The sequence below is a fragment of the Babylonia areolata genome, chromosome 3 (genome assembly GCF_041734735.1).
Source record: "Babylonia areolata isolate BAREFJ2019XMU chromosome 3, ASM4173473v1, whole genome shotgun sequence".
In the NCBI taxonomy this organism is placed as follows: Eukaryota; Metazoa; Mollusca; class Gastropoda; order Neogastropoda; family Buccinidae; genus Babylonia; species Babylonia areolata.
In genome coordinates this window covers 46,912,752-46,927,287 of record NC_134878.1, presented here as the reverse complement: position 1 = coordinate 46,927,287, position 14,536 = coordinate 46,912,752, and the positions used below count along the sequence as shown (strand labels likewise).

The window sequence follows — 14,536 nt, the reverse complement described above, 5'->3', positions numbered from 1 at the left end:
GCCGACAGTCCACAGGGAGCTACCAAAGGTAGGCAGCCATGAGGCCACATACCAGGAACCCTGCAATGCTGCTGAATCACTTCCATGGTGTTCAGTGCTACATCTGGTTCAACATCCACACAACACCTTCCGCTAGGGCCCCTTACTGACAACAGAAATCACTTAACCGCTATCATATCCTTCAAATATTGTACTGCAGTGTTTGTACAGTTTTCACTGCATGAAATCTGGGCTGCTCTTCCTGTGGAGAGCCTGTAACCACAGAGAAGCAACACCCTTTTTTTCTTTCTCTCTGTCCCTTAAATCTTCCAGCACACACACAACTTTGACAGGACTCACCACAGGCAAGGAAGTAGATGGAAAAAAAAGGGATCACCATGAGAGCGCAGCACAGAAGGCCCCAGAATTCAGGTAAATTTCTCTTTTGTTTCATAATGAATGAGGATGACAAGAATGCAGCTAAGAAGTTCCACTCGGGTTGGAACTATGTGTGACAAGGCTCACTCTCCTCTCCCTTCCAGCATCATTCAGGCCCGAGAGATGCAGGCCGCCTGCAGTGTTGGTCTGAGAACGTAAGCAACACTCCCAAAGATGCATGCATCTGTTAAAAGTGAAGGACTCTTCACTGTGTGTTCACAGTCCTCCGAGTTAAGCCCACAGAAAACTTGACATGACCCCAACAATCCCACAATAACATGCCTCTGATGGGGTTTGAAACCAGCACTCTCCCAGTCAGTCCACCGTGCTAAAAACTTTCCCATGGCAGCTGGGTTTTGTTTGGTTTTTTTCCTTGTTTAGTTTTGATGTCATCTTTGCCTGACAGGCTACCCAGCTAAGAAGAAAAAAAAAATCTTTTTGTTAAACTGCATTCTTAACTGTTCTATTTCTGAATCATTCCCATGTGCGGTTTTGCTAGAAGTCCGTGGTGAGGACTGACCTGAATGCTGTCTGCTGTGTACTTGTGCTCAGAGTCCCAGGGGGCAGGCTCTACCTCAGGTCCAAACATCTGTGACAGATGGTCAATGAACCTGCAACAGTCCATCCAAGTATACAGGTGTAACAATAACCCAATCCATCTATACAGGTACAACAAAAGCCCAATAAAAATCTTTTAAGAAATATCAAACACCTTCTTCTTCTTCTTCTTCTTCTTCTTCTGCGTTCGTGGGCTTCCACTCCCACGTTCACTCGTATATACGTGAGTGGGCTTTTACGTGTATGACCGTTTTTACCCCACCATGTAGGCAGCCATACTCCGTTTTCGGGGGTGTGCATGCTGGGTATGTTCTTGTTTCCATAACCCACCGAACGCTGACATGGATTACAGGATCTTTAACGTGCGTATCTGATCTTATGCTTGCGCATACACACGAAGGGGGTTCAGGCACTGGCAGGTCTGCACATATGTTGACCTGGGAGATCGTAAAAAAAAATCTCCACACTTTACCCACCAGGCGCCGTCACCGTGATTCGAACCCGAGACCCTCAGATCGAAAGTCCAACGCTTTAACCATTTGGCTATGGCGCCCGTCTATCAAACACCAATACAATGGACTTGGTAAAACACTATTCCAAGGAACATTTTGAGGGAGGGTGACAGAGGACTTGGACAGAAAAACAACCACCACCAAAAACTGAAACAAAAAACGATGGGCTGCCGACATTGCTGAACAGATCGGATGTGAAAACCATTTGCAGAGACACAACGGACAGCCCTGGAGGAAAATGTTGAACAGCTCTGTGCAGCACTCCGGTCACTCTTCACTGGACACAACAAGGCCTTGCAGCAGGAGTTATCCTTCCCTGAATGGGTTACAACCCCATGAACAAAGAAATCCAAATTTCCTCCTCATCGCTTGTTCAACAATCACAGAAAACGGTTTGTTTCTCAGCTTGTTTTTATATGTTTGTTTTGTCCACAGAAAAGGCTAAGGTTGACCCCTGAAAACGGCGTATGGCTGCCTACATGGCGGGGTAAAAACAGTCATACACGTAAAATCCCACTCATATACATACCAGTGAATGTGGGGGTTGCAGCCCTCAAATGAAGAAGCAGCAGCAACTAAGGCTGAAAAGCACTGCACTATTTTTATGCTATTTGCAGGCATTACAACTAGCAAGCACTACAGTATTTTTTATATTTCGTGAAAGTTCCCTAATCAACAGCAGATCTTTTTAACATTATTCACAATCAATTTTCCAATAATCATGTTGCAAACAGACAGAGTGCCTGCATATGTTCATGTGTATGTATTTTTAGTGTGTGCAGTGTATGTATGTGAATATTCCCTCAAAAGTACACCTTTTACCCCCAAAACTGTTAATTTCAGGTATGATTTCAAAACGCAAAAAGACGGGCGCAATAGCCGAGTGGTTAAAGCATTGGACTGTCAATCTGAGGGTCCCGGGTTCGAATCACGGTGACGGCGCCTGGTGGGTAAAGGGTGGAGATTTTTACGATCTCCCAGGTCAACATATGTGCAGACCTGCTAGTGCCTGAACCCCCTTCGTGTGTATATGCAAACAGAAGATCAAATACACACGTTAAAGATCCTGTAATCCATGTCAGTGTTCGGTGGGTTATGGAAACAAGAACATACCGAGCATGCACACCCCCAAAAACGGAGTATGGCTGCCTACATGGCGGGGTAAAAATGGTCATTCACGTAAAAGACCACTCGTGTGCAGACGAGTGAACGCAGAAGAAGAAGAACGCAAAAAGGTCACATAGGTACATTAAATTACAAATCAGTAATGGACACAGACAACTGAAAATTGCCCTGTTGAAATTCAAGGGCTAAAAAATTCAAAGCTAAATGATGTTACCAACAACATTATTCATAAAAAATTGTCTGCCAACTGCCTCGCCTGTGATTCTCACAGGATGTCTGATGCAATTTGTGTGCTAACCACCTCACCTGTGATTCTCACAGGATGTCTGATGCAATTTGTGTGCCTACCACCTCACCTGTGATTCTCACAGGATGTCTGATGCAATTTGTGTGCCTACTGCCTCACCTGTGATTCTCACAGGATCTCTGATGCAATTTGTCTGCCTACTGCCTCACCTGTGATTCTCACAGGATCTCTGATGCCATTTGTGTGCCTACTGCCTCACCTGTGATTCTCACAGGATCTCTGATGCAATTTGTCTGCCGACTGCCTCACCTGTGATTCTCACAGGATCTCTGATGCAATTTGTCTGCCGACTACCTCACCTGTGATTCTCACAGGATCTCTGATGCAATTTGTGTGCCGACTGCCTCAAGTGTGATCCTCACATAATATCTTATGCAATCTGTCTGCCAAGTAAGTCGCCTGTGATTCTCACAGAATCTCTGATGCAATTTGTCTGCCAACCACCTCACCTGTGATTCTCACAGGATCTTTGATGCAATTTGTCTGCCAGCTACCTCACCTGTGATTCCCACATAATCTTTGGCGCAGTTTGCAAAACCTCACCTGTGACTCACAGAAACTCTGATGCCTTACGTCTACTGACAACCTCACCTGTGATTCTCAAAGCTCTTGATGCCTTATTCATATCTCTGACTACCTCACCTGTGATTCTCAGAGAAACTTTGATACCTTATAAATAAAACGTTCTGCAGACTACTTCACCTGTGATTCTCACAGAAGCTACTGCCTTATTCATTTTAAAAAACAAAACAAAACAAACAAAAAAAAACACACAGGCAGACCCACCTCACTTGTAATTCTCACAGAAACTTTAACCTTATTCCTAAAAAATGGCTGTTGTCTACCTCATCTGTCATTCTCACAGAAGCTCTGATGCCTTGTTCGTATCTGCCAACTACCTCACCTGTAATTCTCCCACATGCTCTGATGTCTTACGTTCTGCTGACTATCACTTCACCTGTAAGTCTTACAGAAGCTCTGATGCCTTATTCATGAAAATATCAGCAGATTACCTCACATTATGATTCACACAGCTCTGCCTTATTAACAAATACCTCACTTGTGATTTTCCCAGAAACTCTGCCTTATTCATAAAAATGGCATAAACAATGTCACCTGTGATTCTCACAGCAGCTCTGATGCCTCATTCATATCTGCAGCTACCTCACCTGTAATTCTCACAGAATCTTGGATCCCCTATTTATTTCTGCCAACTACTTCACTAGTGAATCTCACAGAATCTCTGATGCCTTCCACCTGCCGACTACCTCATGTGTAATTCTAACAGAAGCTCTGATGCCTCATTCATAAAAAATATATGCCAACTACCTCACCTGTAATTCTCACAGAAGCTCTGATGCCCTATTCATATCTGCAGACAACCTCAACTGTGATTCTCAGAGCTCTCATGCCTTACGTCTGCTGACTACTTCACCTGTCATTCTCAAAGAAACTCTGATGCCTTCGTCATAAAAAAGAAATCTGCAGACTATCTCATCTGTGATTCCCACAGAAGCTCTGATGCCTTATTAATAAAAATGTCTGCCGACTGCCTCACCTGTAATTTTCACAAAAGCTCTGATGCATTCATAAGAAAAATAAAACTGCAGACCATGTCATCTGTGATTCTCATAGAATCTCTGAAGCCTTATTCATAAAAGCACATCACAGATTATCACAGTACCGCTGATGCCCTATTCATATATGCAGACTACTTCACAAGTTATTCTCACAGTTCTGATGCCTTACAACTGCCAACTATCTCACCTTATGATTCCCACAGAAGCTCTTATCAACTGAAATGTCTGCCGACTACCTCAACCATGATTCTCACAGAATCTGTAATGCCTTTTGTCCGCTGTCTATCTCACCTGTGGTTCTCACAGAAGCTCTGTATGAAGTCGGTCTGGGCGTACTCTGGGTAGAGCAAGAAGACGGGCCAGTGCAGCACCCCCTCACAGTCCACCTGTACCCGGGCCCCTGAAGGGTGGACAGGGTCAAGGTCAACCAGCAGGCTGGGCTTCAGCCGTGCTGTTTCCTCCGTCTGGGGGATCGTGGACAGCTGGATGTGCCGCGACTGCCAACAGGCACAACGCTCTGATATATATATCAGGATTTATACATTATTGAGGCTTTTTCATATGATATGTATGACAGTGTGATGATTGTGTGTGTGTGTCTGTGTGTGTGTGTGTCACTGTGTGTGTGTGTGTGTTACTGTGTGTATGTACTTTTCCTTTTTTTCATTTTAGTGATTAAATGCATGTCTTAAACTTCGGTATTTACGCTGTACGGCCCAACTGAGCATGTCTTACATGGAACGGTACTTTATAAATCAAATTATTATTATCAAAAGTGAAGGCCTAGAGGTAACGCGTCCGCCTAGGAAGCAAGAGAATCTGAGCGCACTGGTTCAAATCACGGCTCAACCACCAATATTTTCTCCCCCTCCACTAGACCTTGAGCGGTGGTCTGGACGTTAGTCATTTGGATGAGACGATAAACCGAGGTCCCGTGTGCAGCATGCACTTAGCACACGTAAAAGAACCCACGGCAACAAAAGGGTTGTTCCTGGCAAAATTCTGTAGAAAAATCCACTTCTATAGGAAAAACAAATGAAACTGCACACAGGTAGAAAAAAAAAAAAAAAAAGGTGGTGCTGTAGTGTAGCGACGTGCTCTCCCTGGGGAGAGCAGCCCGAATTTCACACAGAGAAATCTGCTGTGATAAAAAGAAACAGAAATACAGATTGCATCAGGAGGAAGGTGGCAGAATGGTTGAGACACCTGTCTGCCAATACAGTGTCCATGAGGGACTCGGGTTTGAATCTCTGTCTTGCCGCTTCTCCCCAAGTTTGCCTAGAAAATCAATCTCTGTCTAGTGACGGGCGCAATAGCCGAATGGTTAAAGCGTTGGACTTTCAATCTGAAGGTCCCGGGTTCGAATCACGGTGACGGCGCCTGGTGGGTAAAGGGTGGAAATTTTTACGATCTCCCAGGTCAACATATGTGCAGACCTGCCAGTGTCTGAACCCCCTTCGTGTGTATACGCAAGCAGAAGATCAAGTATGCATGTTAAAGATCCTGTAATCCATGTCAGCATTCGGTGGGTTATGGAAACAAGAACATACCCAGCATGCACACCCCCAAAAGCGGAGTATGGCTGCCTACATGGCGGGTTAAAAACGGTCATACACGTAAAAAGCCCACTCGCGTATGTACAAGTGAACGTGGGAGTTGCAGCCCACAAACACAGAAGAAGAAGAAGAAGAATCTCTGTCTAGTAATTCGGATGAGAAGATATATATATATACATATGACACAAATACAAAAAACACAGTGATGAAATACAGAAACAGGGAAAATACAGTGCAAACTTTTCTTGAATAAGTACAAGGATCAATACAGCAAAACATAACAAAAGGTGACTAAAAAAACCCAACAACATAGCAATCATTTGGAAACAAATTACATGACTGCACATCCTGATAATTCATTTTCATGAAAGTTTGTTATAAAACATTTATTGATTTTGCAAGGACTCTCAGTCTCACAGACTCTAACACAATCAGACTGAACAGTAAATGTGCGGCTCCTTACCTTAATGACTTCCAGCAGTTTGAGAGTCGTTTCTTCCTCCTTCTTCTCCTTCAGGGCTTGCTTTCTTTCATCTCGCTCTTGTACACGCTTTGAGGACAAAAATAAGGAGTTTGTATTATACTCACAGTTTGGTTTCATATACTGTCAAACTGATGCAAACCAGGCCTATCTGTTTGCTCTTCTCGGCCAACATTGTTCACGGCAACTCAGTGATATGACATTTGTATTTGTATTTCTTTTTATCACAGCAGATTTCTCTGCGTGAAATTCGGGCTGCTCTCCCCAGGGAGAGCGCGTCGCTATAATACAGCGCCACCCTTTTGTTTTTCCTGCGTGCAGTTTCATTTGTTTTCCCTATCGAAGTGGATTTTTCTATAGAATTTTGCCAGGAACAATCCTCTTGTTGCCGTAGGTTCTTTTACGTGCGCTAAGTGCATGCTGCAAACGGGACCTCGGTTTATCGTCTCATCCGAATGACTAGCGTCCAGACCACCACTCAAGGTCTAGTGGAGGGGGAGAAAATATCGGCGGCCGAGCCATGTTTCGAACCAGCACGCTCAAATTTTCTCGCTTCCTAGGCGGACGCGTTACCTCTAGGCCATCACTCCACATCAAAAATAAAATTCTTTTTTTTGTCTCACCATTAGACCGCTATCTGCTAGCCAATCATATGCCGTTTCGGCAGGAGGTAAACAATCATTCTCAATGGCCGCCATTTTTCAGATAAGTAACATTATCGATTTGCTCCTGTCTCTGCCAACCTTTTATGCATTAGAAATGTTATTTTCATGCATGTTTGTTGTTCGCTGCGGCTTTCCAGGGCATGTTTTCGTAGAACAAACATTATAGATCAAGTATAATGCTCATATATTTTGTATTTCTGCAAGACAGCATGAGGCAGACACACTTAAACACATCAGTAAAAAGATTAGTCTGGAAGAAGAGTGTCAGGAGGAGAGAGACATGGAGTCGAGATTCATGGTGTTCATGAGAGAGATCAGTGAGCGATTTGACAGTCTGCAGAACAGTCTGGCGTCTAAAGATGATATTTCCAAAATGAAAACAGACATTCAAACAAAAATTGATGATGTCACTTCTAAATTTATGAACTAAATAGAAGCGTTGGAAGAACGACTCATCGTTGTTGAGAAAGAAAGAGACAAACTGCAGAGAGAAGTGGAGGTGGTGTAATGCTCATATATTTTGTATTTCTGCAAGACAGCATGAGGCAGATGTCACAGAATCTGGGTGAGAGAGAACTCTTGATTCATGTGGCAGTCTTGTGAGTTTCTGTCAATTCTGTGTAGGTTTTACATATTATATTGTGAATATATACTGTGAATTAAAAAAAGAAAACAGGACACTTAATATTTCTCTCAAGCGTTGTGCTGTAGTGAGTGAGATGTGATGGTGAATGATGTGTCTGGTTGTCAGGAAAGAGAGGGACACCATTTCCATATTCCACACGAGCCTAAAATTGAAGCAAAACAATTTCTTGCATCTATGCCATACACACATTTTGATTTTTTTGGTGTGTGTGTGTGTGTGTTATTGTTGCTGTTGTTTTTGATCAAATAATGCACTATCTTAGGTGTTTTTCAAACCCTGGCAACAAACATTTCAAGAAATTTCAACCAAAGAAAGATCAACAGGTTTACCGACCCAATCTGCCTCTGAAAGGTGACAACACTGGGTCACAAAATATGCAGTGTCCAATATGTTCCATGCAGAGTAATCATAGCATTAGTCCCGAAAATATAGTTGGGAGTTGTATTCTTCAAATTCCACTGAGAGAAATGCAGATAGATCTTCACTCCTGTCCATGAGAGTTCATGTTTGAAAAAAAAAAAACCACACCAAAAAAACCTTTAAGTCTCTCTCCACATTCTCATAACCTTCACCCCCCTTTTACTGTTCCATTAGAGATTAAAAGCAATGACCTGGATATGGCTGAGTGCTCTGCACACGCAGATTTGTACTTTCTCCAAAGCATGCCACAGAAGAAAAGGTAAAATATTGATTTTATTATTTTCCTTTTTTCCCTGACAACAATGACCTTGACAACTCATGACCATGACATCCATACATCTCTGTCCATTCTGCAGTTCCTGGGGGCTTTAAGAAGATGTAAAGGCTACATACTGCATTCTGATTTACTGCCATGCTGTCACATTATCACCCAGGTTCAAAAAGATTCTTCCAGAAAGACTCTTCAACCTGATGAACTTCAAAATCAGGATGAAAGTTTTCACTGAAACTATGAAAAAATACCAAAAAAATTCATTCACAAAAATTGTTAACGTGTTTCAAAGCAATAACTTTAGCAAAGGTTGGCTGGACACACAGACTGATTTGCCCCCTTTCCCTCCCCTCTCCCGCCCCCCAAAAAGGGGGAGACGATGAAACAGAGACCGTGACAAACGAAAAAAAACTGTACTACCTTGGCCTTGGCTGCCTTGATTTTGAGTTCAGACAACTCCTTGTGACTCGGTTCAACCTGCAAGTAAATCACAAACCCCAACATCAAACAAATGGTATCATTCACTAACTTTGAATAAAAGTGCATATCACATTAACTCTGTGCATGCAGGTGACATGGGATGTGGATGGATTGTTCACGACAGAAAAAAAGGGTGTAGCAGGAAAATGAGGAAGGCTGGGTGTCATGGTTTCAGCGCATATGACCCCTCCTGTACACTATTGTCATTCAGCCGTGACAAATGATCACATGTACATACCTCACCTTATTTCTTTCTTTCTCCTCCCTCTGCTCCTTCTCTTCCCCTCCAATCCATGTTATTCCCTCTGTCATTTTAGCTATTGCACGTGCTTTAAATATTCCTTGCAGTCTCGTGCTTGAAGATTCCTCACTGAGTTATAGGAGGTAAAATTTCACCTAACATACAGACATAAAATTCATTCACTCCCAGATCTTCAACAGCGTCTAGTCGCCTAGAGCTTCTACGCTCTGTAGAGCAGATAGGGGTACCTGTTCATCCAGGCACTCCCAAAAGATCCCCTGTATCCCTCCGACCCTGTGGCCTCTCTTCAATGAGTGTAACAGAGTACTGAGCAGAAATAGTTCCGCATCATCTGGAACTGGAAAGGAACCCCCCAGTCTTTCAAGTTTGTCCCCTGTCTCTTCACTGGCCAGAGTGTGGCACAAGGACTCACCACCCGGTCTCTGCCACGTGGTATTTCTACCCATCGACCCACCAGTTGCTGAGCTGTTTGTGCCGTTCATCTAATGAACTGATGTTGTCCTGCTGAGAGGTCTGGAGCTCTGAAGTCGCTCCGAGGACCATGCCCTGTCAAACCCCAGCCTTCCAACTGACTGCGCCACCGCATCACCTGGATGAGTTGACTGTGTCTTAGTGGGAGAGGGTTGAGGGGCATAGTTTGTTTGTTCTGTTCGTTTCTGTGTTTGTTTGTTGTTGTTGTTTTCCTCGTTTTAATCGTCATCTATCACCCTTTGACTTTTGGAATTATCATTCTTCTTCTTCTTCTTTTTTTTTATCCCCAGGTAGAGGTATAGATTGGGTTGGTTTGGAGGAGTAGCAATATTTTCTATTTGTAGGCTAGCTAGAATATATTGTTTTGTCCCATTTGTTTTTCTGCCTCTTCTTTCCGATATTGTGAGAATGTGTGAAATATATCTTATATTTGGTGGTCTGCTGTCTGTGGTAGGTCGACATGAGCGAATCCTGGGAAAACCTAATTATGCAAAACATCCCTTAGACGTGACACTGGGACAGAAGTTACCAATGTCTTAATTCTAAACAATCATTTCTGATACTTCAGCATGGCATCTGTATTGTGAGAGCAGCAGCATAGCACTCTGAATCTCAGTGCAGCATGCCACACAAGATTTGTATTTGTATTTCTCTTTTTTGTCACAGCAGATTTCTCTGTGCGAAATTCGGGCTGCTCTCCCCAGGGAGAGCGCGTCGCTAAACTGAGAGCGCCACCCATTTTTGGGGTTGGTTTTTTTGGGGGGTTTTTGCATGCAGTTTTATTTGTTTTTCCTATCGAAGTGGATTTTTCTTCAGAATTTTGCCAGGGACAACTCCTTTGTTGGCGTGGGTTCTTTAAATGCGCTAAGTGCATACTGCACACAGGACTTCAGTTTATCATCTCATCCAAATGACTAGCGTCCAGACCACCACTCAAGGTCCAGTGGCGGCTGAGTTGTGATTCGAACCAGTGCGCTCAGATTCTCTCGCTTCCTAGGCGGACGCGTTACCTCTAGGCCGTCATTCCAGATGTAACAGTTACAGGTTTGATGGTACTGAGGAGCACCCCCAGCATTCTGCCACAGCCTCCAATGCCATGTGAAGTCTGTGCCAATGACAGATCACACAGAGAGGGGGATCAATGCCACCAAGCTGTCCTCTCTGTGCTTGTGTGTGTATGGCTCGCTATTCATACTTTACAGCCACACACACACACACACAAGAACTGAATGCACATAAACTACGTCACATAAACTACCAACTTTTGACTGCTACATGGCAAGGCAACCACCACAACATATTTCAATATTACTACCAGACCTTTCAGACAAATGTAAGTGTAAAAATGTATCATTCATGGGGATATACAGAGTTCACAGAAAGTTAAGGACCTGGTAACATGCACAGTTTTCTTCTTAAGGGCACTGTGAAATGATGCTGAAGTTCCCTCAATCATCAGATCAGGCAGCCAGAGTAATGACCACCACCGACAAGCAGAGATGCTTTCCGGAACATGCACTTCCACATTTTTACAATGAAAAAACGAAAGCTATCATTTATAAATCAGTGTCTGCACAATCTTGGCTGAAACAGATTTTTCAAATGCATTTTTCAAGCTGTTTGAAGAGCATGTGTGCCTGAACCAGGCGTTTCTAAGTTGAGATAGAAGCCTGTAGCACACTATATGTGGTCTCACGATTTAAATCATCTCTCAATTCTTTTTAACGTTTCATGAAACAATATCTGCTTTTTTTTTCCCGAAGTGGTCCATCCTTAACTTTTTGTGAAGTCTGTATGCCAGTTGGACAATTAGTTGATACTGATATTAACATACCATGAAGCCAGCATCACACCATCTCACCGTGTCCTCATACTTCTTCATTTTGTCGCAACACAGCGCACCTGTCAAACAAAGCTGAGCCAATGAGCGTTTCCAAAAGAAAGACTGCAGAAAAGCAAATCAACCCTAGCTTCTCAATCATGGGCAACATTCAGTGAGGGCAGACTACTAAGACTGAGTAAAACAACTTGAGCAGTCCTTTGCTGTGTCCATGTTGTGTTCAAAAAGAAAGACTGCAGAAAAGCAAATCAACCCTAGCTTCCCAATCATGGGCAACATTCAGTGAGTGCAGACTACTAAGACTGAGTAAAACAACTTGAGCAGTCCTTTACTGTGTCCATGTTGTGTTCAAGTTGTGTCAAAGGTATATGCATTTTGCACACAGATACGGCGCTATCAACAGACAAGGTGCCGGGGGTAGAACTCAGTAAAACAGGCGCACCATGTAAGTCAGTAACTATGGTAAACATTCTGAAACTGATCTGTATGACTAAAACTGAGTACCTGAGATGTGTGTGCCTTGTAAGTCAGTAACTGTGGTAATCAATCTGAAACTGATCTGTATGACTAAAACTGAGTACCTAATATGTGCGTGCCTTGTAAGTCAGTAACTATGGTAATCATTCTGAAACTGATCTGTATGACAAAGACTGAATACCAAAGATGTTCAGCCTCACCTCTGACAATGGCTTTCATGTGATCTGGTTTGAATTTCCTGGCAATGATGCAGTCATTGAAGGCAGACCTGTAGTTCCCTGCACATAGAATTCTGTATGAGACAGAAGAAAAATATCTTTTGCAAAAGGAAAAGTAAGCTCTTTAAGTCTATGTGTGTGCATGTATGTGTCTGCATATATGCATTGTGAATGATTATATGCAAGCGTAAGTGTATGCACATCTCTGTGTATGTGAGTGTGTGTCTGCGTGCATGTGTGTGTGTGTTTGTGTGGCAGACAGTAAAGCATGGCATTCCCACACAAGTATTCCTGTCTGCTGCAAAGGAAAGAAAGAAAGGAGACGGAAAAAAACAAAAACAAAAAAAACCCAATGGACTGACAGCATTGCAGACTGGACAGGAAAACCATTTGCAGTCACCCAGGCTTTAACACACAATAATTTTCACACACACACACACACACACACACACACACACACACACACACACACACTTTCACTTACTTGTATGCGTACACAGTAATTCCCACCACCCCTCCTCCCACTCGATTTTTTTCCTTCCCGCATCTAATATCACATACAGTGAAAAGACGTTAACTAAAGAACGAACACAACCTGGAGGAATCTGGAGCCAGTTCCATCGCTTGGTTCTGACTTTTTGACAGTTACACGTGATTAAATGCCTACGTTGACCGAACTACGCCACTGGTCAGTTCCATACCACACACAGTTAGTAGCGGGTTACGACCACACTAGGCTCTTCCATCCGAGCAATGCAACTGGCTCCTGCTGAACAGTTCTTCTGTGTGGTGCCGGCGCCCCAAGTGACTCTTCACAGAGTTGAGGGAGAAGAAGAAAAAAGAAAGTATGTCTCTCGAAATTTGCAAATTTCAGAAACCATGAAATCTGTCACATTAAACTGCAGAATGCAATTTTTTTCAGCTAATATACAAGGGTGTGTGGTAAGATCACTTGTAAATGTATATGTATGTATGTATGTATCTGTATGTATGTATTTGGTTTGTGTGGGTCTGTTTATGTGTGTGTGTATGTGTCTGTGTGTGTGCATATGGAGTGATGGCCTAGAGGTAACGTGTCCGCATCTGAGCGCACTGGTTCAAATCACGGCTCAGCCGCCAATATCTTCTCCCCCTCCACTGGACCTTGAGTGGTGGTCTGAACGCTATCATTCGGATGAGACGATAAACTGAGGTCCCGTGTGCAGCACACACTTAACGCACATAAAAGAACCCACGACAACAAAAGGGTTGTTCCTGGCAAAATTATGTAGAAAAATCCACTTCGATAGGAAAAAAACAAACAAAAAAACCCCTACATGCAGGAAAAAAAAGAAAAAAAAGGGTGGCGCTGAAGTGTAGCGACGCGCTCTCCCTGGGGAAAACAACGCGAATTTCACACAAAGAAATCTGTTGTGATAAAAAGACATACAAATACAAATATATGTGCGCATGTATATATGTATGTGTGTGTGTGTGTCCTGTGTGTGTGTCTGTGTGTCTGTGTTTGTATGGATCTGTCATTCTCTGTGTATTTGTGTCTGTGTAGATATGTGCGTATGCATGTTTACATGCATGTACAGAAACGTGCCACTACATGCACACATGAAAAAAAAGTGCAAGCAAGCAAAAGACACGCACCTGACCTACTTTGAGTGACTCACCGAGACGGAAGTGTGCGGCAGCCCTGTTTGTGTACAGCACAGCGTTCTGCAGGCGCTCCGGGCTCTTGGACTTGATACCTTCCGTGTAGTTCTCGATGGCCACTCGGTAATCCTTCTTCTTGAACAGGTCGTTCCCCTCCTCGCGGTAACTGTCAGCACGCGCTGCAACACGTTTCTGTCACACTCAGCATGAGATGAGGTACGCTCAGTGACTGGTATGGCATAGTCACACTTATTTCCTTAGACTGCTGAAGTATGTGTTGTCATCTTTTTCTTCTTCCCCTTCTTCTTCTTCTTCTTCTTCTTCTTCTTGTTCGTCAAGTATGTGTTGTAAATTTTGTCGTTTGAGATTTTTAACAAATTCAGAAAGAAAAAAAAAGACTTAGTATTATAAGCCGAGCCATTCTTTGTCACACTGACAAATGACAAACATCCAAGATTATTAAGCAGAATGACATGATCGTGTGCTTGTGCCGAGAAGCTTTCACACGAAGAAATTAAGCACTGCCCGGTAAAGAGTCAGAAAGCCACAGCCACTTAGCTGGCCGCCACACACTGTTTCACAACAAGGTGAACTATTTTTAGCAGA

General features: G+C 43.2%; 1 protein-coding gene across 1 annotated transcript in view; it reads right to left on the bottom strand.

Moving 5' to 3' along the window:
• Positions 1–14,536, bottom strand: part of LOC143280026 (tetratricopeptide repeat protein 4-like) — a 26,381-nt gene that overhangs the window by 5,895 nt on the left and 5,950 nt on the right. Inside the window, exons 3-9 of the mRNA XM_076584489.1 lie at positions 13,948–14,109; positions 12,269–12,346; positions 11,586–11,653; positions 8,959–9,015; positions 6,519–6,605; positions 4,791–4,996; positions 938–1,028 (exon numbers count right to left, since the gene is read on the bottom strand). Coding sequence (XP_076440604.1) covers positions 938–1,028; positions 4,791–4,996; positions 6,519–6,605; positions 8,959–9,015; positions 11,586–11,653; positions 12,269–12,346; positions 13,948–14,109 — 749 coding nt within the window. The remainder of the gene's footprint in view (positions 1–937; positions 1,029–4,790; positions 4,997–6,518; positions 6,606–8,958; positions 9,016–11,585; positions 11,654–12,268; positions 12,347–13,947; positions 14,110–14,536) is intronic.